At 39.5% G+C, this 27598-nt stretch overlaps 1 protein-coding gene across 1 annotated transcript; it reads right to left on the bottom strand.

The window, feature by feature from the left end:
* Positions 1 to 486: 486 nt before the first annotated feature.
* On the bottom strand, positions 487 to 27577 carry LOC134673912 (protein 4.1 homolog). Its single transcript, XM_063531966.1, has 8 exons — positions 27313 to 27577; positions 11142 to 11263; positions 9522 to 9669; positions 8218 to 8334; positions 7902 to 8085; positions 6543 to 6695; positions 5015 to 5200; positions 487 to 607 (listed from the first exon to the last, which is right to left on the bottom strand). The coding sequence occupies exons 2-8, from the start codon at positions 11253 to 11255 to the stop codon at positions 487 to 489; spliced, it is 1023 nt and encodes a 340-aa protein (XP_063388036.1). The 5' UTR covers positions 11256 to 11263; positions 27313 to 27577.
* Between the last annotated feature and the right edge of the window lie 21 nt (positions 27578 to 27598).

Below are 27598 nucleotides of genomic sequence, written 5' to 3'. Positions count from 1 at the left end.
CTCATCAGACCCCTCCTTCAACACACGCATTGTCGCATAAATAATAACATCTGGGAGACCGAGCTCTGATCGGAAAACATATAAAAACTCAAAAATGCGCGTTTTCCCAGAGATGAGACTTAGCTAGATCGATTTTTATAATAAACATCTTTTTATGTAGATTATGTTATATCTAGAGATAAGAAACATTTTTGACGTTTTATATTATAAGGGACCTTATTGTCGATGACGCTTACGCCATTATTAACGATGTTAAGGTCCCTTTTCATACAAACCACAAACCGGTCACCATAGGGTCGCGGCGATACGCCCATAAGGCTAGATAATATTAAGTTTTAATTTGTATTTGTATTTATGTATAATGTAGACTTGAATTTATTTGTAGAGTAGATTTTAAATTTTATTTTATTGTAATTTTATGGAAGTTATTTCTGGAATAAACAATTTTTATTTCATTTTATTGATAATGCCTCATTTTCATCATCATCAGGCAGTGATCTCTCTCGGTAGATCCCGCATCTGGCGCAGCGTGCGGCGGCAGGAGAGGCGGCGCGAGCCGAGGCGCGGGAAGCCGGCGATGCGCTCCACGGCCACGGGCGCTGCTCTCCTGTAACAACAATTATTTTTCATATCTCATGCTCTGAAAGTGGGTCGTTGTACTCGTTGTTGTTCTAAAAGGTGCGCAGAAAGTGATACGTTTATGCTCTAGTGCAGAAAAGTGGTGTACTCCTCTGCGTCCCCGAACAACTGGGTAGAAACAAAATGGAAAAATAGCGTCTTTATTTCCTCGCCTGGAACAATTGGTAATTATTTAATTTTACTAATCCCATGTTGATCCTTTTTTTTATAAAAAATGATGTAAGTGAAGTTAAAAACAAATTATTCTTGATTTCTTTCGTTGAATTCTATTTACTCGATTTCATAAGGCGGGAACCAAAAGGAATACACCAAAAATATTTTTTAAACCTTACACTTGCGTAAATAAGCAAAGGCAGAATCTTATACAGCCACAGTTAAACGTGTGTACGATATTAAATTGATTTTTAAAGTTATTTAGCACTATATTCATGAAAATAAAATAAAATACAAGATAAAAATTGCTTATATTAGTAATTAAATTGTTATTTAATATTTAAAATACTTTTATTATGTTATTACGTGGTGCGGCGCACCAAGGTCGCGGTGCGGTCCGGTAGTCTGTTGCGGCTTTTAGAACGAAAAAGTATAAAATTAAAAAGTTAGAGGCAACCCCGCTGATTTTCATACTATAATGAACAAATCATTTTAAAATTACTGCAGATAGTTAAAAATGTGTGTTTTCGTAAATATTGCATTCTAAATGATTTTCGCTAGGGGTTATTAATCTTCACACATGAAAAGTCTCCGATTGCAAGTAAGTCCTAAGGAAAATAAATCATGGCCGTAGATCTATTAGGTACTTCCATTACTGATTTTGCGAAATTGCCTTGTCTTGTTTGGTTTCCTCGCATTCGATATGAAAAGTAGAGTGTTTAACTCGGGTGAAAGGCACCATTTCTGTCTCGGACTATTGGCGCTCTCACTGCGTTCGAGCGCCAAACTACCTCGACAGAAATGGGTGCCTTTCAACCCTTGGTTAACAATCTACTATTTAAAATAACGACCTAATTGAATAACTTAATAGCCCATCAACGTGCACACTAGCGTCACTGCTAAATACTAGTGTGCACATTGATGGGCTCTTAATTCAGTCAGGCGTGGCTCACTCCGCGATTTGGTCGCTTTGCTACAGGTAGATAAAAGTACATCCGTTCGGCCCCAATTTTGGGGTTTGCCATAAGCCGCGCGTGGCGCTGTCGCCACCTAGCAGCCATATCTGTGCTGATTGTAACAGACGCGTTTTGTTAGAGAGTGAGTCTTCTGTACTATTATTTTATTCTGTGATTCAGTATTGAACCAACATCAGCAAGCCTATTATGGATCGCTTTATCCACATTTATCCACGTGATAAAACAACTGTCACTTTTTAACTCAGCGGGATAGAAAGAGACGGACACCGTTTTATCACGCTGTCACGTAGACAAATACGACCATCATATCCGTACTGTACAACATATTTTGCCGCAAATATGACAGATGTAGTTGATAATTGTATAATACGTCACTATTTAGATACATTTAAGGTGGTTCGCTTTTCATACAAAATTCAATCAAAGCTCATTAAGTAACTACACACTATTAGTACACATATATTTCCGCATTTATCTTCTTTCGAATATTCGTTTGCGCGAAATTAACAGGAAAACAATGTTTCATACAGAAATCATGCAAAAATCATAGTTAACTTTTCATCAATTTTACGTATGTGTGTGTCACAAATGTCGTGTACAGATACATTTGCGACGTTGCCATACCATTTCCGACGTTGCCGGGCCGACCACGGCTCGAATTTGGAGTGCCGTCATGTTTAGTGCAATTTTGTTGACACTGATATTTGACAGGTAGTTAATTGACCTAAGCGAGAAGTTCGTCAGCTTAGCTAAGAACTATCATGGCGTGTTATGCAAACAGTCACTTTTTTGCTTGCAAACGGAAGATTCCCGGTTCGATCCCCAGTCATTGTATGCTGGAACATAACTTTTTGTATTTTTGTTACACCTAAATTTCGTATTGTTTTTTTATTTTTATTTAATTTTTCTTATTATCATAAATCGATTATTAAGTATGGGCTACACGTATTCTTTTATTTTTACAAAGATAATTAGAAATTATACTCTTCCTAATCTCTCTGATTTTTACAATCAGGACATCCTCACTGCAATAAAAACCGGGCAAGTGCGAGTCGGACTCGCGCAAGAAGGGTTCCGTGCCATAATGCAAAAAAAAAAACAAAAAAAAGCAAAAAAAAAACGGTCACCCATCCAAGTACTGACCACTCCCGACGTTGCTTAACTTTGGTCAAAAATCACGTTTGTTGTATGGGAGCCTCATTCAAATCTTTATTTTATTCTGTTTTTAGTATTTGTTGTTATAGCGGCAACAGAAATACATCATCTGTGAAAATTTCAACTGTCTAGCTATTACGGTTTGTAACGTAGCACATTTTTCTAAATTTAATATAAATATTTTGGGTCGATTGATAATTAAAAGAAAAATACCTCTTCTTATTTCAACGTTTTTAACGGTGTCCAAAACAAACCTCCGCCCTCCGATGGTCAAGTTTAGCTGTATGTTTAGGTGTTCGTGAGATACAGCCTGGTGACAGACGGACGGACGGATGGACGGACGGACAGCGAAGTCTTAGTAATAGGGTCCCGTTACCCTTTGGGTACGGAACCCTAAAAAGAAGTGTATAAAATTTCATGTGGTTAAAAATAATGGATTTTGTCTATGAATGAAAAACACAATTATTACTATAGTTTGTTTTTTTAGCATTAGAAATAAGGTAAACAATTTTGACGTGTCTTTTAATTGAAAAACACATTTTAAAAATAAGTTACGGCAAATATGTAACAATTATAAATCTAATACGATCATTTATATTCTTCTGCTTTCATAAGTAATCGTTTTTGATTTTTAAAAAACCTGATAACACTGAGTATGTGGGGGAAGCGCTGCTGGCCTAGCGGAAAGCAATTCGGAGGTCGCGGGTTCTAACCCCGGCTCGTACCAATGATTTTTCGAACTTTTGTACGAAATAGCATTTGATACCTATTTATACACCGATACCTATTTTTCGGTGAAAGAAAACAATGTGAGGAAACCGGACTAATCCAAATAAGTTTACTCTCTGGGTTGGAAGGTCAGGGCAGTCGCTTTCGTAAAAACTAGTGCGCATGCCAATTCTGGGATTAGTTGCCAAGCGGAGATTGAATATCTGGGAGACCGACCAAAGCTTACAAAACATAAAAACTCAAAAATGCGCGTTTTCTCATAGACCTAGCTAAGAGATCAAACCCCTTATAGCAAATTTCATCGAAATCGTTAGAGCCGTTTCTGATACCATCCAAATATATAAATAAATAATTATATATCTAATAATTGCTCGTTTAAAGGTAAGATAACACAAGGGAGAAACAAAAAGAAATTACCTACTCGCACCAGTCTTGAACCCCAATCCTCTTGCACGTATTTCCACGAACATACCGTTACGCTATTGCAACATACTTACGTTGTGTGAAATTGTCTACTACAAGGATCACGGAAACACTGTTTGCATGTGTGAGTAATAGTAGGAAAAAGCGTGACAGCAACACTCCGTCGAATTAAAAAGGTGGTTTTTGCACAATGAAGTATTCAATGTTTATTTTAATAGTTCAATATTTACTTAAAGAGTGCGCGAAACATACTTTTAAGTATACAAATACCAAGACCATTTCACAAAAAAATTAAATCTGAAATTTTGCAAAAGTGGTGCCATCTAGCGAGAGTTAAGTTTTGAGTAACCTAGGCGAACCACCTTAAGGTCGGACCGTTACATATTTTTCTGCACGTATAGTATACGGTAGTTTCGGCATTTTGCGCTTACACGCGCGCTACATTTTGCTACATTTTGGCATGTAAGTATACGCGCCTACACGCGCTTCCAAAAACGAGCTTATACGCGCGTATAAAACGGTAGTCTGAAACCGTCCTTAAAGAGTCAGTCAGGTACCTACATATGCGCTGGCGTTAGCTCTAGTTTCTTGCCACGCAGCGCGTATAATTTCAGAGACGAAGTGGGTGTTATGTCAAAGTGAAATAAAATAATCTTTACCTGAAGACCATATGGTGTTCGACGGAAAACGCCACTTTTGTCAGCGCGTATCGAAGCCGGCTTAAACTCCAAATATGTCTCAAACTGATCGAACTCGCTCGCGCGCAGTCGGAGCGTGTATACGCGCTTATTATTACCTGAAGAACATATGATGTTTCACTGAACACCGCCACAGTTTCTTCCCAGCGCATGTTGAAGCCAGCTTGAAGCCGAGATGTGTCTCAAACTGGTCGAACTCGCTCGCGCGCAGTCAGAGCGTGTATACGCGCTTATTATTACCTGAAGAACATATGATGTTCCACTGAACACCGCCACAGTTTCTTCCCAGCGCGTGTTGAAGCCAGCTTGAAGCCCAAATGTGTCTCAAACTGGTCGAACTCGCTCGCGCGCAGTCGGAGCGTGTATACGCGCTTGTTGTAACTGATCTTGGTGATCTTGGCCCACGGGAAGCGGTTCATCAGGACGCTGGAAGCAAGTGGAAAACGTTCTCTGTGCATTTAAAATCGTCGGTGACGGAATGAACAATTCGTAATATTAGCAGCTCAAAAAATCAGTAGCGACAGAATATTCGCACACAAGACGGTTTAAATTTTTTTATCACGGATGTTGATAATATTTCATACTATCGAATATCCGCTCGCGATGATCATTATTAATATCATTACATTCATTACACACTTCTATAGTTCGTTTTTTAGGGTTCCGTACCCAAAGGGTAAAACGGGACCCTATTACTAAGACTTCGCTGTCCGTCCGTCCGTCCGTCCGTCTATCACCAGGCTGTATCTCACGAACCGTGATAGACAGTTGAAATTTTCACAGATGATGTATTTCTGTTGCCGCTATAACAACAAATACTAAAAACAGAATAAAATAAAGATTTAAATGGGGCTCCCATACAGCAAACGTGATTTTTGACCAAAGTTAAGCAACGTCGGGAGGGGTCAGTACTTGGATGGGTGACCGTTTCTTTTGCTTTTTTTTGCTTTTTTTTTTTTTGCATTATGGTACGGAACCCTTCGTGCGCGAGTCCGACTCGCACTTGCCCGGTTTTTTAGCATTAGAAAGAACTTGCAAGAAGGTAAGGGATCTTAATTGAAAAACGCTTTTTAAAAATCAAAAACTAGGTATTATTTATCAAAGCAGAAGAATATAATTATTAAGTTACATAGGTATCTGCCGTATCTTATTTTTAAAATGTGTTTTTCAATTAAAAGACACATCACGATTGTACCTTATTTCTAATGCTTCGCCGCCGGTTCGATAGGCTGCCTAAAGTACGTATTGCTATTACATTTTATCAGGCGCATATTGCTAAAGCACATTGCGAGAGGACGGCAAGATATTAGGGGCGGCAATTTGTGACAAAAAATTCGCTGATGGAATAACTCAAAATCTAGTCAATATGATGGGACCTGAGAAAGGGGCGGCTACAGGGCCTGGGGCCTAGGGCGGCAAAGACAGCAAATCCGCAACTGGAAAACATGTTGCACTTCCAAGAGAGTTTAGTCAGACAGTGGGATGGTAAAATTATGATGATAATGGTAGCGTTGCCTAGTCTGCTTAGAAAAGTAACTTTTGTATTATGGACTTACCCGTCTCTGTAAACAGCGATGCCACCAGCAGCAACTGCTAGCACCAGATCCACATCCTCAGAGTCCCTGACGCAGTGCAGTTCTGCTCCGTATAGGGGCAGTTTTTTGGCGTCACCATTGAATTCTTACTCATTAACCTGGTTGTATCCTTCTTTACTACGTCTTTTCTAAAGAGTCCTTTTAACGTCATAGTTAGGGGAAAAAGTACTTACCCGTCTCTGTAAACAGCGATGCCACCAGCAGCAACTGCTAGCACCAGATCCACATCCTCAGAGTCCCTGACGCAGTGCAGTTCTGCTCCGTATAGGGGCAGTTTTTTGGCGTTCTCCAGGTAACATAACTCGGCCTCCGCTGGGGTTTGGCCTCTGAAATAGATGATCCAAATCAGCACCTTCTTTATTTGGGTGTTAGAATGTTGCTCTATCAAGTAGAGAGTTAAAAATCTTCAAATCGGACAAATAACCTTGAAATCATAGCCTAAAGTGGTCTTCACATTGGAAGTGGATCCTTACACCGGTTCGGTCTGCGAGTGTTTAACTATAATTAGGTATACCTACGCGATTAGTCCGGTTTCCTTACAACGTTTGCCTTCACTGAAATAATATTGTACTGGTTCAATTGGTAGACGCAAAACTGCGTAGGACGGGATGTTCATATGGGTCTAAATACTCATACCATGCTAGATTCGTAGTTGTTTATTATCTACTCTGTACATGGCCGTCTTGAACTATGGCCCCTCTTGGGCACATAAGAATTTTGGACCCTTTTGAAAAGTAAAGAAAGCTAATTAAACTAACATTTTTCTACTATGATCTTCTATTTATTATGGGTAGTCAAATATACTGTTACTGTCTGTTCTTCGGGGCCCCTTGAGGATGGGGGCCCTGGGCACGGGCCCTATGTGCCCTTATGGTAAAGACAGTACTGACTTTTGATGATTATCTTACTTGTGTTTCATATAAAGTTCCTTTATATGGTCATCCAATTCCTCAGTCCTGACGCTAGGTGGCGCCGCGCTGTGGGCAGCTATGACGGGAGGCGCCACGTGTCCTGGCTCGTAGTCTCCCAGCTCTGCTTGGAGCACGTAGGATGCTAGGAGCACGTGGGTTATCATACAGCAGCTAGGAGAGGCGACCTAAAAGTAATTTGTCTTACTTGTGTTTCATATAAAGCTTCTTTATATGGTCATCCAACTCCTCAGTCCTGACGCTAGGTGGCGCCGCGCTGTGGGCAGCTATGACGGGAGGCGCCACGTGTCCTGGCTCGTAGTCTCTCAGCTCGGCTTGGAGCACGTAGGATGCTAGGAGCACGTGGGTTATCATACAGCAGCTAGGAGAGGCGACCTAAAAGTAATTTGTCTTACTTGTGTTTCATATAAAGCTCCTTTATATGGTCATCCAACTCCTCAGTCCTGACGCTAGGTGGCGCCGCGCTGTGGGCAGCTATGACGGGAAGCGCCACGTGTCCTGGCTCGTAGTCTCTCAGCTCGGCTTGGAGCACGTAGGATGCTAGGAGCACGTGGGTTATCATACAGCAGCTAGGAGAGGCGACCTAAAAGTAATTTGTCTTACTTGTGTTTCATATAAAGCTCCTTTATATGGTCATCCAACTCCTCAGTCCTGACGCTAGGTGGCGCCGCGCTGTGGGCAGCTATGACGGGAGGCGCCACGTGTCCTGGCTCGTAGTCTCCCAGCTCTGCTTGGAGCACGTAGGATGCTAGGAGCGCGTGGGTTATCATGGAGCACGAAAGGCGACCTGAAAAATACGGAAATTTGAGGATCAGGATAAGGAAATTTGAGGATTAGTGCAAGACTTTTAAAAATAAACAGTTCAAATCAATCCACGTTTCATAATGCTGCGGTGATGAAACATTAAGTCCAGACCCACCTTCCATAAGGTCCCTCCTGACGGCCAAAGCGAGCTGGTTGCGAGTCTCATCGTCGTTTAGCTCAGAAGGTTCGGGTGGGTAAAACTTGACGGCAAAACGCATGTCCCAGGGTTCATCTGAAATAAATAAATATTTACTATATTACTTATCCTTGGTTATGCTGTTGGCAAAAAGCGCTGGTGGCCTAGCGGTAAGAGCGTGCGACTTTCAATCCGGAGGTCGCGGGTTCAAACCCCGGCTCGTACCAATGAGTTTTTCGGAACTTATGTACGAAATATCATTTGATATTTGCCAGTCGCTTTTCGGTGAAGGAAAATATCGTGAGGAAACGGGACTAATCCCAATAAGGCCTAGTTTCTCCTCTGGGTTGGAAGGTCAGATGGCAGTCGCTTTCGTAAAAACTAGTGCCTACGTCAAATCATGGGATTGGTTGTCAAGCGGACCCCAGGCTCCCATGAGCCGTGGCAAAATGCCGGGATAACGCCAGGAAGAAAGAGGTTATGCTGTTGGCAAGTCGGAAGGTCGGAACTCATTTGCTGCATGTTTTTTTAGCAGGACTCCAGGAGTCTAGTAGGAGTAGGACGATTGACCACCTAAATGTAGGCGAGCGCTCATATTATTACATAGATTTGAACCTTAAAACCAATACGATACATCTGCTTTTTAAACGCCATTGTTGCTTTGCCACGCGCTCAAAATGGGAGCTAACCGATCGCACAAAAGAAACAATGGCTTTTGTTTAACTTTTTATTAACTTGTAAATGATTTATTTCTACGTAAACAATATACCAAATACCAATATATGGAGGAGACAGTAGGAGTTACATAAAAATATAAGTAGATATATATACAATTTCTTGAGGGATCTTCACTCTTCAGTATAATGTTCAGTAGAGGATTCCTGCTCCGTCTTCGCATTCTACAAAAGCTTTGATGACGTCATTTCGTACCTCTGACTCTTAATGTTTAACTGTTTAACAGAAGGGTCTTAGGTCTAAAAATCATTTGAGAATCATATTCATACTATAGTAACGCCCTCAACTTACGAGTAAGAAAGCAGTTGGGAATAGAGTTCTACTTACAGACACGTTTTTGCTAGACTTGAGTGTATTTGTGATGTCCCACGGGTAAAGGTACCTTATGGCGGTTGGCGCTTACGACGCGTAGCAGCGAATTCGTATTGGAGCGTCGTGATCAACAGCGTAAGCACCAACCGCCATAAAGTACCTTTTCCCGTGGAAAGTCACATTTGGTCTATGAACTTATTTGAATTTTCAGTAATCTATGTGGAACGAATACTTACTTTTGAAGGTCTTGGAGAGTCTTTTCCCTAAGTCCACCCATGTCCTCGGGTCTCCTCTTTGCGCGTGTAGTAGACCGAAGTAGTCCCTCTCTGTCAGCTGAAGCTCGGCGCATATTCGGTCTAGCAGGTCGCCTCCTTTCGCCTTGCGCTGGAAAATAAGAACAAAAGATTGAGAACAAGAGAAAGAAGAGAAGTGTTCGTTAACCATCATTTATCATCACTGTTCTGATCGTAACAAACAAGGGTTTGGAAACTAGAAGTTATGGAGGTAAAATTGTGATAGATGCAACCAAGATCAAGCGGACCCCATGACTCCCATAAGCCGTGGCAAAATGTCGGGATAACGCCAGGAAGAAGAGGTGCAACCAAGATCATATCATCATTATCACCATCATCTGATTGGGTATCATCTGATTGATAGAGTCGAAAAGTGGTAGACCACTTTCTTGGCTCACCGTACCTATCAAATCTATCAATCAAGTATCAATCAGATGATAGAGCCCTAAAAGTGGTAGACCACTTTCTTGGCTGACTGTACCTATGGGGATTTTACGTGCATAAGCAGAGCCTAGTATACCTCTTTCCTCGATCACACAACTACACACCCAGAAACAACGCGTATACCGATAGCGCCGAGTTTCTGACAACAAAACACTTTATATACAGGGTGGAGGGGTTTATTCCGTAGGCGGCTGGGAGGAGAACTTCCAGCGCAGCCGAGCCGGGCATGCTGCCGGATACCGGGCCGGAACTATCCGATGAGGATTACCTCCACCTCTGACAAAAAAAAGTATCGGGTCCCTTTGTTTCCCATAAAGTTTTAAGTCATATAATGTATTGTTTGACATATTATCGTTAGTCATAAAACTGAAACCGTTAACTTTTCAGGATTTTCCTGAGGTTATTCTATAGATAGGTTAGGTTAGGTTTGTTTTATGACAATCCTGAAAAGTTACGCGTTTCTGAGAAAAACCAATTATGACTAACGAAAATTCGAACAAACAATACATTATGACTTAAAACTATTTGGGAAACAATAGAGACCCAAAAAGTATACATCTAGCATAAGATGATAATTTGATACTAGTACTACGGTGTACCTATGCATAATATTTTTGGCTTACCTATATGAAGAACCAGAACTCGAGCTCTCCAGAGCTCGTAAATATATTTAATGTGAGTACCAGTAATAAAACAAACTTAACTGCAGCAACAAACGTCCAGCGAGACTGATTTATCGAGGACGGGCTATTTTCAGGCAGATTGAGATGTTTTGAAGATTGATTAGATGAAATTTGGTAAAAAACTTGCATGTGGCGGTGAAAGTGTTCGCATCGTTCTATAAGTATTTGAAAATATAAGAGCCTCGGTACAGAGTACCATTTTGTACCTTTTGGAGTTCCTTTGGGGTCCCAGCGCGCACAAGTTGGTCGCAGAAATCGCGAAGCGTCTGGTTGACGTAACTGGTGACCGAAGAGCTGGCGGCTACCTCGCACAACGCATCAGCATTGCGATACAGCGGGGAAATGCCGCCAGCATCCTTAGATTTAAGCTAAGTGTATGTAGTTATTAATTTCGTTAAATGTTTTTGTTTTAGAATAGGTATGAATATGTACTCACGTCAACATCAACATTGATGTGTTCGCCGTTCAGTAGTTCGATGCGCGCGCGCCGCTCGTTCCCCATTGGTCGATCGCCGTCCTCCGACGCCAGCCGGCGAAGGCTCTCGCGCATTATGCCACCTGAAAATAAAAATAAAAATGGTTGTCTGTGAAGTCGGCATCGGACGATAATTTTGAGTGATAACGTCATAAGAAAACATTACCATTATATTACGTAACGTTACCATGGAGATCAGTTCACACTTCACAACGTTACCATGGAGATCAGTTCACACTTCACAATGTTACCATGGAGATCAGTTCACACTTCACAACGTTACCATGGAGATCAGTTCACACTTCACAACGTTACCATGGAGATCAGTTCACACTTCACAACGTTACCATGGAGATCAGTTCACACTTCACAACGTTACCATGGAGATTTGTCCACAACGTGACACTTTTTTTCGTGCATGCTACCGGTGTTCATCGATTTATAAGACGTTATCATGACAAAATATAGGTTATTTTAAACTTCAAACTCTGATGAAATTATAACGTACCTAGGTACGTATAAATATCGCGTGTGAGTGTTTTATCAAAATCGTTGCAGACTTTTCTTGGTCCAACTTTAGCTTCGTTAACTGTCACTGGCAGTCATTTATTTGACAAATAAAAAAGCTGGAGAGTAGAAAAAGGTTGATTACCCATCGCTACAATTTGGCCAGCAAATCCATTAATGGATGTTTTGTAAAAACCAACTCGAGAATCGAGATACAATTAGAAAAGTAAAATTCGCGAAACCGCTATGTTTACGGTCGATTGTGTGCGAAAGAAATCTTTGGTCTTATTCCGATCGCTTACCAAGTTAAAATTTCAGGATGACTATACTTGCCACAAAACTAACCCCGGCTACACACGTTAACGATAAATCGTAGCGATTAAACTGTGCAGTCCGATTTGCGCAGTTTTATCTACCGTGTGTATGACATACCGTAACGATAATCGACAACGATTTGTCTGCACAAACGACTGCACAGTTTAATCGCTACGATTTATCGTTACATATGTAGCCGGCATAAGTGGCGAGTCAGGTCATAATACCATCTCTTTCACTCTTGGTTCTACAAGGGCACAAAGGATAGCAATATAACCTCTATGTACTCATAAAATCACCCAATAAAGCGTGGGTAATTAAAAGGGACAGAGAAACATGCCCGCAATTTTCGAACTTCGTGTTCGCCGGCCCTCAGAATCTCAGAAAGGATTTAATGATCGAATTTATCATAAAAAATTATCGCAGTTTTCTATGGTGAGATTAGGCCCAATCGTTCACAAGTCATGGATTTTGAGGGTCATGTAACATTGGTTTAAATGAGAATTGGACGTTTGCGCTTGCAAATAGTGTACATGGGAATACCATAGAAACCAGCGGGGGACCTCAGTAGCCGTGAGATCAGATGGATATCGTGAAAGTGATGACAACAACTCATTTTCTCAGAAAACTTAGCGTCCACTACTTCACTACACAAACGTAACTGGTGACCGAAGAGCTGGCGGCTTCCTCGCACAACGTATCAGCATTGCGCTGTCGGCGGCCGATCGTAAGATCAGGCATATCGTGAAATTCCTAGGCATATCGTGAAACGTGAAAATCTTTGACTCGTTCCCTGAGTAGACGGAGCCCCGCTACGCGGGGCCGTCCGCCGATTTAAGCTAGTTATTATCATAAGTTTAGTAGAGTTTAGTAGTATCACTGTCTTAGAGGATATAACCAATGGAGACGCCATGTCTAAAATTTTCGGTACAAAATAGTCTGCCGTTTTTTGCGGGGGAGGGGCACATCAAATGTATAGGTACGTCATGTCAGATAAACGTCAGTCCATACATATGGTTGACATGTGGTTGACCATTGGCCGCCTATTTTCGACAGATGGGAACGCCTGTTAATGGCGGCTCCATTGTTAATTACTCCGAGATCACTGTAGGTATAATATATCTTGTATGTAAATAAATGATTTTTACTCTAAAGTCCTAAATCGGTTAAAGAAGGTTGCCTTAAAAAAAATACAGTAGGTAAAATCAGGTGCTCCATTACGACATCCTGTGCAATAATAAGCACATTACGTAACTACGTCAAAAATTTAAGGGCCATATGTACTGTACTTAAAACGTTATAATCTGAACACTCACTCTTAGCGCCTTGACAATAGAGGCGTGTTCAGATATTAGTGAGCGCCTCGGCCGCTCCGATATATCTTATGGCGACTGTATACGATACACGTGCGAATAGGTATTAATTCGCACGTGTATCGTAAATAACTAAATATAGACTATTATCAATATGCGCGACCACTCGCATTCTTAAAATCTTGTTATCGTGTGCGTTGAATCTATAATGTGGGGTCAAAGACTTATTTAAATTAACTATGTTATAGCAGTGGGCAGACACTCCTCCTTTCGGGCATTATCGGCTCCGCTCGGCTCAGCATTGCTCCGAGCAATTATTAGGGTTAACTTGAAGTCCCTTTGCGTGCACGACCAGAGATAAGATAATCACTTGAATTTTGCCAACTTGGGGTTGGCAAAATTCAAGTGTATAAGTATATGTGATTTATAACTTTTCAGTTAATTTCAATTTTTATTTTATTGACCGAAGCGTAGCGTAGGTCTACGTTTTGACTCGGGCATTTTGCTTTTGTATGTCCGGATGTTCTCCTCTACAGGTCGCAATTCTTAACCGATTCTCGTGAATTTTTTTAACCGAATTCTATGATTCGATAAAAAATTTTGTCGAGCCGGTTTTTGGAATTTTTATAAAACGGAAAAGTTGTGACAGCTCGCGCTTAAACAAATAGTTGTATCAGTATCATAAGAGTGTATTCTTTTTGAGACATGTTTACAGATTAAATGGCCAAAAATTAATATATTTCGCTGGTTTTGGAGGTATTAAGATATAGATTTGGAGGTATTGTTACTTGAAAATGAGTAGCTTAATTTCGTCACCTTAAGTAAGAACCCTCATGGCGTATTTTGCAAACGTTCGCATTTCTTGTTTGCACAGAAGGCCTGGGTTCGATCCCCAGTAATTATATGCTGGGATATAACTTTTTGTATTTTTTTTTACACTTTTCGTATTGTTTTTTTATTTATTTACTACGAGTATATTGTTATCGTCAGGCGTGGCTCACTCCGCGATTTCGTCGCTTTGCTACAGGTAGCTAAAAGTACATCCGTTCGGCCCCAATTTTGGGGTTTGCCATAAGCCGCGCGTGGCGCTGTCGCCACCTAGCGGCCATATCTGTGCTGATCGTAACAGACGCGTTTTGTTAGGGAGTGAATCTTCTGGACCTAGTACTATTATTTATTCTGTGTTATCGTGCCCAATAAGATTTGCCTGCGAGGTCTAGAGCTCACACTAGGTTATATTTCTAGCAAGTCTCGGTCGATCGGGCTCGGTAACTGGGAAGACATGCTTGAGTTGTGATGATGATGCTTTCTCTGATTACTGGGTCGTGTCGGAACGTCTTGGTTATGATTGTAATTACTTTGCATTGATTAACTTCCTTAGTTGCCTATATCGCCTTTTCATACTTACTTATTTTCCTCTCTGGATATTTACATTATTGAAAATATTATGATATAATTTTTTTATTTTTTTTGATATAATTTATATAATTTTTAATTATTATAAGAGATAAGTGCATTAAATTTTTTTTATGAAATCTGGTTTTGCTCCTTATTTGTACAATAATTAAAAAAAATCAAACGTAGGGCCATAATTATGGTTAATACATCAAATTATGAAAAAATATTTCCCATAATGTACCTATAGCTATACCCAGAGAGGAAATCTCTTAAAACACTTTATATGGATTTTTTACAACGATATATTTGTATAAATACTATAAATATGTTACCCGGCTACGATTTCCTCATTTCAGACGGTCTTTTAGGTCGTATACATGTCGGCGGCCGATCGTCAGATCAGGCATATCGTGAAATTCCTAGGCATATCGTGCCGCTACGCGGGACTCCTATTTCTGCACAGTTTGCCCTTCGGGAATCTGAAGCAACCTAACGAACCTATATTATCTATATATTGGTTTAATGTGACTATCGTCAAAACAATACACGGGAACATTACGATCTGCCTGATCTTACGATCGGCCGCCGACATACATACCTCGTATATAATATATTGTGCTGATTTAAGGATGACTCACGTTAGACCGGGCCGTGTCTAAGCCGGAGCTTTCGGCGCATCGTTTTCTATGGAAAGCATCACGTGATCGCCTGTCATATCATAGAAAAGTTAGCCCCGGAATCTCCGGCCCGGACACGGCCCGGTCTAACGTGAGTCATCCTTTAAGAACTTAATTTAAATACATAACGCATATATATTTATTTTAAATAGGAAGGCGTCGTTGTCAAGATATGACGCGGCCTTACTCGATAAGGATTGCATTATGTTCCTGTCAATAGGTGTCATAGTGTTTAGGACCAAGCGATTTTGATAGCCCACGCAGTGCAAGTTTTATTTGAAACGTCTATGAAATTATGACGTATAAATAACACTAGCACTGCGTGGGCTATCAAAATCGCTGCAGACTTTTCTTCTAACTATATTGTTTTAAATCATTTATTTACATACAATATATATACAGTAGTACAACTAAACGAAATTAATAACTAACTTAAATCTAAAAATATATTTTATACTATATTTAGATTGCATAGGTATATAAAGTCAAATATGATTAAATTTAAAGTACCTACCTATTTAAACCTATTTATTTCTTCAGCGACTGTGCAAGAAAAGTATCGAGGTTCTAATGTCAAATTTCTGTGAAAAAATTACGATTGGTCCACTTCCATACTTCGTCAAAGTCGTTGAAAAGACTGACTCTACCATTAATACGACCTGAAGTCACGCTTGTTGTGTGGAGTCGCGCGAGAACGCAACTCATGCTAGACCGTCAGATAAAGAGTTTCACAGCATAATCCAGGTCACCTATTGCTTGGATTTTAGGTGACAATTATTTTGACAGTGCCCAACACTGGGAAAACATTTAAAAGTTTGTCGTCCACGCGAGTGCGCGACCTATAGTCTGTATCTTTAGGTATTTAGATAAAATTAAACAAACAATTTGTACATTTTCGGGTAGTTATAACAATTATTGGGTAACCAACCAATTACAAAACCGCCTGGATCTGTCACTGAACGACCTGACTGAACCTACATTATTTGATCATGTAATTTTTTTATCTACCCTCAACTGGCTTTAGGAGCCATTTGAGGGTACATTTTGTCTACTTTTATTTAAATACCTAAAGATACAGAGTATAGTTATAGATATATCTGTGCTGTTACTATTGATATTGATACCTATTACTATATTTCGACGTAAACTAAACAACTTCAAGTATAAACAATTTACTGTATGCCAGCATTCATAGTTTCTGGCAAAAGGCCCAGTTTACATTTACAAACTGTTCCATAATTGGATTTATTATCCTGAACACTGTTATGATTTTAAGACCTTGTTTACCTATCTACCTACGTATGTAGGTACTATTATATCGCGTGGAACAGAATGAGGGACTTTTCTGAAAATGGAGAATTCCCCTTTGGTAGGGAACGATATAAGATATAAAACTGAAAGTATAGGTAGGTATCCAATTATTAAATTGCATTCGGTCTTGAGGTGTAAAAACAATGATTCGACATTAAATGCACGTTTCACAAGTATAAATTCAATGTACATGCAGTGCACAAGGACAACACGTTCAGTTTTGGCGGTAAATGCCAATCCTTTTATGAAAATGTTATTGACTTTTTTTTACGCAACGCATAATCGTTTAAAGTTAAAGGTATAATCGAGTTTTGCAAAACTAAAGTAAAGAAGAATGATGAGAAGAACCCATATTTAGAGGGACCGGCGTTAAAACAAAAACACTGAAAAAAAGCGGCCAAGTGCGACTCGCCCATGAAGGGTTCCGTACTAGCGAGTAACATAATAAAATTGCGGTTTACGATTTATGACGTATTAAAAAAAACTACTTACCAGATCTCGCTCAAACCAATTTTCGGTGGAAGTTTGCATGGTAATGTACATCATATATTTTTTTTAGATTTATCATTATCTTATTTTAGAAGTTACAGGGGGGGGGACACATTTTACCACTTTGGAAGTGTCTCTCGCGCAAACTATTCAGTTTAGAAGAAAATGATATTAGAAACCTCAATATCATTTTTGAAGACCTATCCATAGACAACCCACACGTATGGGTTTGATGAAAAAATTGAGATTTTTTTTAGTTTGAATTCTAAGTATGGGGACTCCCAAAATGTATTGTTTTTTTTTTATTTTTGTGTGAAAATCTTAATGCGGTTCACAGAATACATCTACTTACCAAGTTTCAAGAGTATGGTTCTTATAATTTCGGAAAAAAGTGGCTGTGACATACACGGACTGACGGAGAGACAGACAGACGGACAGACATGACGAATCTATAAGGGTTCCGTTTTTTGCCATTTGGCTACGGAACCCTAAAAAGGTCTATGGAGCATACATTATTAAAGTGATTTTATTAAGGTTAACTGCTAGATATTAATACCTATTTCAATATCAACTAATGTACGTTCGTTCGTACGTAACATAAGTACGAACAGTAAATTTTACTGCTTGTGGTTCGATAGGCTCATATAAGGAACTGTTTAAAGCATTAAACGTCATGCAATTTCAATTGTTTTACACGATTTTTTTTTCTCAGTGTAGGTGTAGGGACCGGAAAAGAATTCTTTATTTCTCATCAGTTTTTGAAGAATAAAGCATTTACGAGTTAGTGTGCTAAAACGTAATTTATTCGTTCCCTCGTTCTAAAATTATGGTCATACGTCGTCTCGTAGGTATCGGGTGTCCCTAACACATTGCCTCTATTCTTGAAACAGCCGGCGGATTATGGATGGCTTTATCCATCTTTATCCGTGTGATAAAATTACTGTCACTTTTTAACACCGTGGGATAGAAAGTGACGGACATCGTTTTATCATGCTGTTTATAAACTATTCTGAAATATAATCGTTCGCAAGGTTGAGCACTGTTTATACAATAATAAACTGCTTAGTACAATTAAACTGGAGCATACCTACCGAGTAATTCGTTTCATCTTAGTTTACGTGAGATGCTTCATCGTCGGATGGAGGCGATTTCTATCGAATATTGAGGCCAAACGAAGGAAACACTTCCCTAGTAGCATTTTCGTTGGGGCCCACGGTGCCAACGGTAGGGAAAACGTTGGGATGAGGTTCGTTCCGTAGCCAACATTAATTTTGTATTGGCCCACCATCGCATTTACCAACATTCGCTGTGGCACAGATGCCCAACAATGGGCCTTTGTGTATTTTGGTACCGTTGGCTAAACAACGATAATATTCGTTGGCCCAATGATGACATATATCGCATTTACCAACATTGGCAGTGGCAGTGATGCCCAACAATGGGCCTTTGTGTATTTTGCTACCGTTCGCTAAACAACGATAACATTCGTTGGCCCAATGGTGACGAATACCGCATTTACCAACATTGGCTGTGGCACGGATGCCCAACAATGGGCCTTTGTGTATTTTGGTAACGTTAGCTAGTCAACGATATCATCCGATGGCCCAATGATGACAAATATCGCATTTATCAACATTGGCTGTGGCACTGATGCCCAACAATGGGCCTTTGTGTATTTTGGTAACGTTGGCTAATCAACGACATCATCCGATGGCCCAATGACGACAAATATCGCATGTACCAACATCGGCTGTGGCACTGATGCCCAACAATGGGCCTTTGTTTATTTTGGTAACGTTGGCTAATCAACGACATCATCCGATGGCCCAATGACGACAAATATCGCATTTACCAACATTGGCTGTAGCATTGATGCCCAACAACGGGCCTTTGTTTATTTTGGTAACGTTGGCTAATCAACGATATCATCCGATGGCCCAATGACGACAAATATCGCATTTACCAACATTGGCTGCAGCATTGATGCCCAACAATGGGCCTTTGTGTATTTTGGTAACGTTGGCTAATCAACGATATCATCCGATGGCCCAATGATGACAAATATCGCATTTACTAACATTGGCTGTGGAACTGATGCCCAACAATGGGCCTTTGTTTATTTTGGTAACGTTGGCTAATCAACGATATCATCCGATGGCCCAATGATGACAAATATCGCATGTACCAACATTGGCTGTGGCACTGATGCCCAACAATGGGCCTTTGTTTATTTTGGTAACGTTTTGGCTAATCAACGATATCATACGATGGCCCAATGATGACAAATATCTCATTTACCAACATTGGCTGTAGCATTGATGCCCAACAATGGGCCTTTGTGTATTTTGCTACCGTTCGCTAAACAACGATATCATCCGATGGCCCAATGACGACAAATATCGCATTTACCAACATTGGCTGTAGCATTGATGCCCAACAACGGGCCTTTGTTTATTTTGGTAACGTTGGCTAATCAACGATATCATCCGATGGCCCAATGACGACAAATATCGCATTTACCAACATTGGCTGCAGCATTGATGCCCAACAATGGGCCTTTGTGTATTTTGGTAACGTTGGCTAGTTAACGATATCATCCGATGGCCCAATGATGACAAATATCGCATTTACCAACATTGGCTGTGGCACTGACGCCTAACAATGGGCCTTTGTGTATTTTGGTACCGGTGGCTAAACAACGATAACATTCGTTGGCCCAGTGAGCACAAATATCGCATTTACCAACATTGGCTGTGGTACTGATGCCCAACAATGGGCCTGTGTGTATTGCTTGTGGCGTCACTAGATGGCGTTACTGTCTCCAAACATCGAAGTTATAGTTATTTTCTCGATTATTCCGGATATAATCATAATATTTTTTTAAAGTAAATTATAAATCTAATAGCTATAACTATATAATTTATACATAAATTTAAAAAATTGTATTTTACCAACATTTTCTCAATTTAAATCTCAAAAAACATAAATCTCGCTTACGAAGTTTCGAAGTGCGGTTAGTATATATACAAATTAGAGTGTATAGTAAGTGTACTTGCTTCGGCAGTACATATACTAAAATTGGAACGATACAGAGAAGATTAACAACAACTGCTGCCTAGAGCCTTCATGTGGATACAACCAATGCCTACCGTAGTGTAATTGTAATATTTATCAGCAAAGGTCCAACGTCGTATTACACAACCACTTACCTAACGTAGGGTAACTGTAGGACTCGTAAACAAAAGCCCATTACATAATTAGACTGTAGGCCCACTATAAATTACACAACTATTTACCTACGGTAGTATTGTAAGAATCCTACACAAGGCCCAACGTTAAAGTTACAATGTTGGCCCTTTGTGGAACAAGCTGTGTTGGGCCTTCAACCTGGTGCACGACTACCTACCGACCTACCTGACTTGCCGTTGGGTAATTGTTGAATTTGCAAACAGAAGCACAACGAAAAAATTGCCCTTTTATAATTTTTTGCAGTTGGCCCTACAGCAAGCCATACGGCCAAATGTAACAATTAACCAACCATCAAACAAATGAGTATAGGCCCAACCACGGCCCAACCAAAACCACCACCGTTGAATAATTGTATGATTTATTTAAATAGGCCCAACGATTTATGGCCCTCTGTTGAGAATCTTCGGGAGGGCCTTTGTCGAGGGCCCTCCAGCAAATCGTACGGCCAAATATAACGGTTGCCCAACTAATACGTAAACAAAGGCCCGACAAAATCCCTACAAGAAAATGCTATTAGGGTTACAGATTAAACACTTCAATTTACCCGCGTATGTCGGTTTCCATTTCAATCAAATGCAATGCTTGTAGGTACTTTCAGTAGCAAATAGTTCTACTTTGGTCACTTGTTGCGCGTGGTTCACTTTTGGAATCTTTTAAGAGCCAATCTACGTGCACACTAGCGCCACTGCTAAATAATCGTGATTATTTAAATTTAACGAGAGACATTTTCAAAACAAGTGCGAGTCGGGACTCGCACACGAAGGGTTCCGTACCATAATTAAAAAAAAAAACAAAAAAAGCAAAAAAAAAAAACGGTCACCCATCCAAGTACTGACCACTCCCGACGTTGCTTAACTTTGGTCAAAAATCACGTTTGTTGTATGGGAGCCCCATTTAAATCTTTATTTTATTCTGTTTTTAGTATTTGTTGTTATAGCGGCAACAGAAATACATCATCTGTGAAAATTTCAACTGTCTAGCTATCACGGTTCGTGAGATACAGCTTGGTGACAGACAGACGGACAGACGGACGGACGGACGGACAGCGAAGTCTTAGTAATAGGGTCCCGTTTTACCCTTTGGGTACGGAACCCTAAAAAAAGGGGGCCGCTACGTACTGTATGTGGCGCTAGTGTGCACGTTGATATTGATGGGCTAGCTGAGGGGTAAACATTCAAAATATTTATTTAGATGTCATATACGGAAGAAAAACAACCAACCAAGTTGTAGGACTTGCAGATAATTTCAATATTTCCGAAAATTTGTGGAAACTTTCATGAGAAAATTTTCATCCTACATCTATTTAAATTTAATATTATTTTAGTTCTACAATCATACTCACAGGTGCACATTTAAGGTAAAATTTTCAATTTTTTAAGTTATTAAATAATATAGGTATATATATACACGACTAAAGGCAGTGAAATGTCAAACAAACACTGTCCATTTTTCAGCACAAGTTCAGAACTGTCCAATATCCAAGGCCCGAAGACAAAAGCGAACATTTTAGGAGTTTGGTGTTCATTGAAAGTAATTGAGTTAATTACGTTAAATGGTGCCTTAATACGGCTAAATGATGGTGAGAATTGCTCTGTTTACGTTGAAACTGAAGGCTAGAGATGCCACAAATATTCGGCAACTATTCGGTATTCGGACTATTCGGCCGAATATTTCATGCTATTCGGTCGAATACTGAATATCTCTTACAACTACCTAAAAAAATAAATTATACAGAGATGCCACTAATATTCGGCATTCGGTAACTATTTGGTAGTAGGCTTATTCGGCCACATTGCCAAATATTTGGTATTCGGGCGAATATTGCGTACTATTCAGCCGAATACCGAATATCTCTTACACTTAAAAAGATAAATTACATAACAAAAATAACCGCAAACCACTTTTCATGTTTAAAATTTTTCCTTGGAAAGTTGTTAAATACGAAGATGGTTTTTGAGCATTTGTTGATGGTTATCAATAATTTTATTTTTATCATGGGTACGATTTTATTGACTTTGACTACATTCGCTCGTTCTGAGCAACAAAAAAATAATCTTAGCAAACGTTGTGCTTTGTTGGCGAACAGTTTTCATAATAAATGTGACTCAAATTGTTTACCATGCTAGATTTTATTGTTTCTCTGCAAAAAGGATATCATAGCGGGGTTCATTAACATGCTAAGATCGGAAATAGACTCCCCTTCTTGCCTCATATTTAGAAAGCATCTTACAGTAAACATTCTATATTTAAAGACTGTTGAAAATATGACAATCGTTGATAGAAAACGCCAATGCAATCTTGAATAATGTATGGAAATAGTCACAAGACACAATATTCAAATTGGACGTAAGTATGTTCAAACAATATTAATTACCTAGCAGTAGCGGCGCGTCCATAAAAGCCGATTCCCACCGGCTTGCCTGTTTTCGGACGTTTGAGCAGAGTCGTAAAGGAAATATCTAAGCCAAATTAGCCCCGGCTTGCCTATGGATATATTTGACGCGCCGCCACTGTTACCTAGACCGAAAATATTCGTTTTCATCAAAACCACAAGAGCGAAAGTAAATCTACCTTACACATGACACATATTGATTGCTGTAACCACACACCTATTGTTATGCGTGCTCTACACTTGGATGAATTTAAGAAATAAACATTAGAGATGCAACGGATAGTTGTTTGGTCGGATACTGGATACTAGACATGTGTAAGTAATGCTCGTAATATCACAAATGAGATATCTCTCGAACACGTAATATGCCATTACTCGTCACTCCGAGAAATCAACCATTACTTCAAACATTACGCATCACGCGAGCCGAGCGCCGAGCGCGCGACCACGCGAACGCCAACGACCGGCCGAAGCGCGCGAAATGGATTCAATTCCACTTAGGTTGACGCGCCGATATGAATGGTCAGTTAAAGTCTACTCACAGAGCGCGTAATGTGTAATGCCACTTGTGATAGTGTCATGTTTGTTCGCCATGCCATGATTGCTTTGTTATCTCACTCGCACTCGATCTCAGCGCTCGGTCGCTCTCGCTCTGCGATGCTTTCGGCTATCTTCGGAATAATTCGGATCGGTCCGCTCGGCCGATCGCCGCTGTGCGTTTAAGTAGTCGCAAATTTCACTAATATTCTTACGAATAAGATTTTCTGCATCTGCAATAGATTTAAAACTCTAATGCGTCCGCGTAGAGTTTAAAATGTTTTCTTATAAGAAGAGAAGGACGCGGCTAAATCGAGTAATTAATTTGAAATTTTGAAGTTGACGAAAACAAAACCGTTTTTTATTATTGTTGTGAAATGTTTGGTTGACTTTCGCGGTTCGCGGCGCTAAGTACGACTTATTACTTGTTTATCCCGTAATTTAATTGTGGATTAGTGCATATGAGTGTAGAAATTTGATTTGTGTATATACTGTATATAGGCTGTTTATTTATTTATTTATTATATCCGAGACGCCATAGAATCACTAGAGTGCCGTGGATGCGCTGCGTAATTGAGGAGATAACTGTAATGTGGCCATCTCGCGCGCGCCCGCGCGCTGTTTCACGTTCGGGTCATGTTTCGAGTGATGAGTGATGTGATATCTCAGTGTACCATTACGTGTTCGGAAAAGTGATGTGATATAGGATCACTTTTCGAAGCACTGTTTCGCGCATGTCTACAGGATACCGGATATTCGGCCCGACCATCAGCCGAATATCCGGTATCCGGCCGCCAAATATTCGGCCAGCGGAACTATACCTACATTTCGGTTTTTCAAAGGGACCACTGATTAACAGTCCGCCGGACGGTATCGGCCTGTCAGTTGTTCGGAGCTGTCAAAATTTTGTTCTAACTGACAGGCCGATACCGTCCGGCGGACTGTTAAACAGTGGGCTCCTTCAGATGCATATTCTGCAGGTTTGACCTGTTTCCTAGTAAACGTTCGCGCGGACTCTATTCTAGGTTCGAAATGAGTGCGCGTGCAAGTCAGTAGAATTATTAAATTGTTTTAAAATAATAAACAAGTACGATTATGATATGACCGCGTCTGTTTCTTAAATCCAATTTGTTTACTCTGAAATCAAGCAATGTTACAATACGGTATCCGGCCGGATAGTAAGTCGTCACTATATAGTACTGGGTAGTAAAATAATGGCCGGATAGGCCGGATACCGGATAGTAACCGGATATCCGGTGCATCTCTAATAAACATAACATTAAATTAAAATGAGCAAAAGTTAATTTTCTTCTACTCAATTGAGTCACTCGCGCCTCATATCTCGTGGGATCACTTTTAAGGTTCCATATCCAACTAGTAAAAACGGGACACTAAGATTACTAAGACTCCACTGTCTGTCTGTGACCAGGCTGTATCTCATGGACCGTGATAGCTAGACTGTTGAAATTTTTACATGTATTTCTCTTACCGCTATACTATAACAACATGGTATAATAATATACTCCGCCTGGTACTCTCTTCCCGTCTTTTCTAGGTCACCTGACTGACACAAGCCTACGTCATCACACTGAGAGAAAAATCATGACCAGGAATTAAAATACAGTTCTGTACTGGGGGAAAAAATTAAGTTTTAGTAATAATTATGGACGTTTCACTATTTCTATAAAGTTATTTATTTCTACAAACAGCTCAGTAATCCCAAATATAATTTCAACAAACAGATAATAGAAATTGCAAGAAGTAATAGAAATTGCAAAAGTCAATTTGTTCCTATTAGTTAACTCTCCTTGTCCCCGGATTAAGTTTATTTTTGTAATTCTAAGTGTGTTTTTGTTGTACTTTTCTCTCAGGGCATGCGACAGCGCTATATTTAGCGGCCATGTTATTGTGACGTAGGCTTGTGTCACTCTGGGAAGAGAAGACCATGTCTATAACAACAAATGCTAAAAAGTACGGAACCCTCGGTGGGCGAGTCCAACTCACACTTGTCCGGTTTTTGAGCTCTATAGTTCGTTTTTTTTAGCATTAGATTAGGAATAAGGTAAACAATCTTGATGTGTCTTTTAATTGAAAAACACATTTTAAAAATAAGTTACTACAAATATGTAACAATTATGAATCTAATACGATCATTTATATTCTTCTGCTTTCATAAGTAATAATTACTTTATAAAGCGTTTTTCAATTAAAGGACATGTCAAGATCGCTTACCTTCTTGCAAGTTCTTTCTAATGTTAAAAAAACGAACTATATAGGTAGTCAGACTTCTACTATTAGTTATTCTAGTTCGTTGATACGGAGATGGCTCCGTCTAAGCGCCATCTACTTGAAATGTAGACCACGGCCGTTAAAAACAATCTTTTGTAAATTTGTATAGCGACACTTATTTGTGTTGATTAAATGAACGACAATACTATCAAGATTGATCAAGATCAATTTAAAACAAAGTGAAGTAAGTGCCGTGTTGCGCGGATTGTTTTAAATTTTAAATAACAAGTTGTAAATGATAATAATGATATGTGACGTTTTATATTGAAAGGGACCTTATTGTAATGTTTGCAAATATATGTCAGCTGTCACATCATCAAACATACACCACCTGGTATGATTAAACCTCAAGTTATAAAAACATGGGACATCTGAGTATTTCCACCAGTATACATTTCTGTGTCCCTAGTAAAAAAAAGGTATAAGTCTCGGGCAGCGCGGTTGTAAATGGGTATAAGTTCCAAGTAACACCTGTGCCCTTTTACTCCTAGGCTGCGTGAGACTTGTACCCTTTTTCACTAGGGCCACAGATTTATATTATTAACAATATATGGGGCATTATCTATGAAAAAGGGACCTTATTGTCGATGGCGCTTACGCCGCACAGCGTCGCGCGGCATTGTATTTATTTCGGAGCATCGTTAATAATGGCGTAAGCGCCATCGACAATAAGGTCCCTTTTAATATAAAACGTCACATATATCTACATAAGGCATTAATGTGGTGTTGAGTATCGCTTGTCCTAATTAATGAATTGAGCTTATGAGGTTTCATTACAGAGTAATTTAAACCTAATAAGTCTTCCTTTCTCTTTATAATACAAATACTCAAGTTACATTACACCACGAGTAAGCATCTTATTATCTTAATATAATACCTATTATAGGTAGTAGCAGTCACTTGCATAGGTTAGGTATAAAATATGATCTTAAGTTAAGACCACGTTAAGAATTCAGTTCTGTCTGTATTTGGAGACAAAAAACTGGTTCCTGTAGGTACCTACCTAGGTACAATACAACCGGCATATACAGATACTTGTTACCGAAGAAGTAAAATGAAATTGTTCTTATAAGGCCCTTCATTATTAATGCTATTTAAGGTTTTAGGACCTTGTGAAATAATGTATGGATGTGTTTATTGAGCTTAAACACAGTATCTATCTGCTTATTTGTTTTGTTTTTACATTTGACAGTGGCGAAAAAGCCTACGGCCAGCTATATGATAAAGATTTACAACTCAAAAGTGGTGTCACGTGCGCGTTGCTAAGACTTATACGACGATTTAGGGCTCTTCACGTATATATACATCTTCGCCGATACTTACTGTAAATATGTAAGTACCTAGTATCTACATTAAAACTAAAAGCTTTAGTTAACTATAATGAATAAGCAATACGTAATTAATTAATGTAAAAATACTCATAATAATTAATAAAAACAAATTTTATGAATAAAATTTTACCTTGTTCCAAAAAAGGTAATTTATCGTTACAATATCACTTTCTTATCAATCTAGCACGAGTCACACGATAATGCCAGAAAGCTTGTTAAACGAGTAAATAACGTGGAAAGTGTTCCAGAACGGGATCTCTCCGGTCAACGCCTCCTCTCAAGGCGACTTAACATTAATTAAAAACATTGTCCTTTTGAACCCACCTTAATTACAGCTCTAGACGCTTGCACTATAAAACACCTTACTGGCTGGATGCAAAAACGAGACCTTTTTATTTTTTAATTTGTTATCAGAACTTTTTTGGCAAAATACACTCGCGCCTAATTTTTTTTTTTTTTCTACAATATACAGACTAAGGTATGAATTTTAAAACTTTTTTAATTTACAAAACAGTTTATTTCATTCATGAAATCTTATTAAATGTACGATATGTGCTGTCGAAATCTCTCGCGCTGTTGCCACGCGCGGTTTCCCGGTTAAACTAGTTTT

The sequence above is a fragment of the Cydia fagiglandana genome, chromosome 19 (genome assembly GCF_963556715.1).
Source record: "Cydia fagiglandana chromosome 19, ilCydFagi1.1, whole genome shotgun sequence".
NCBI lineage: Eukaryota > Metazoa > Arthropoda > Insecta > Lepidoptera > Tortricidae > Cydia > Cydia fagiglandana.
This window is presented reverse-complemented; position numbering and strand designations above follow the sequence as displayed.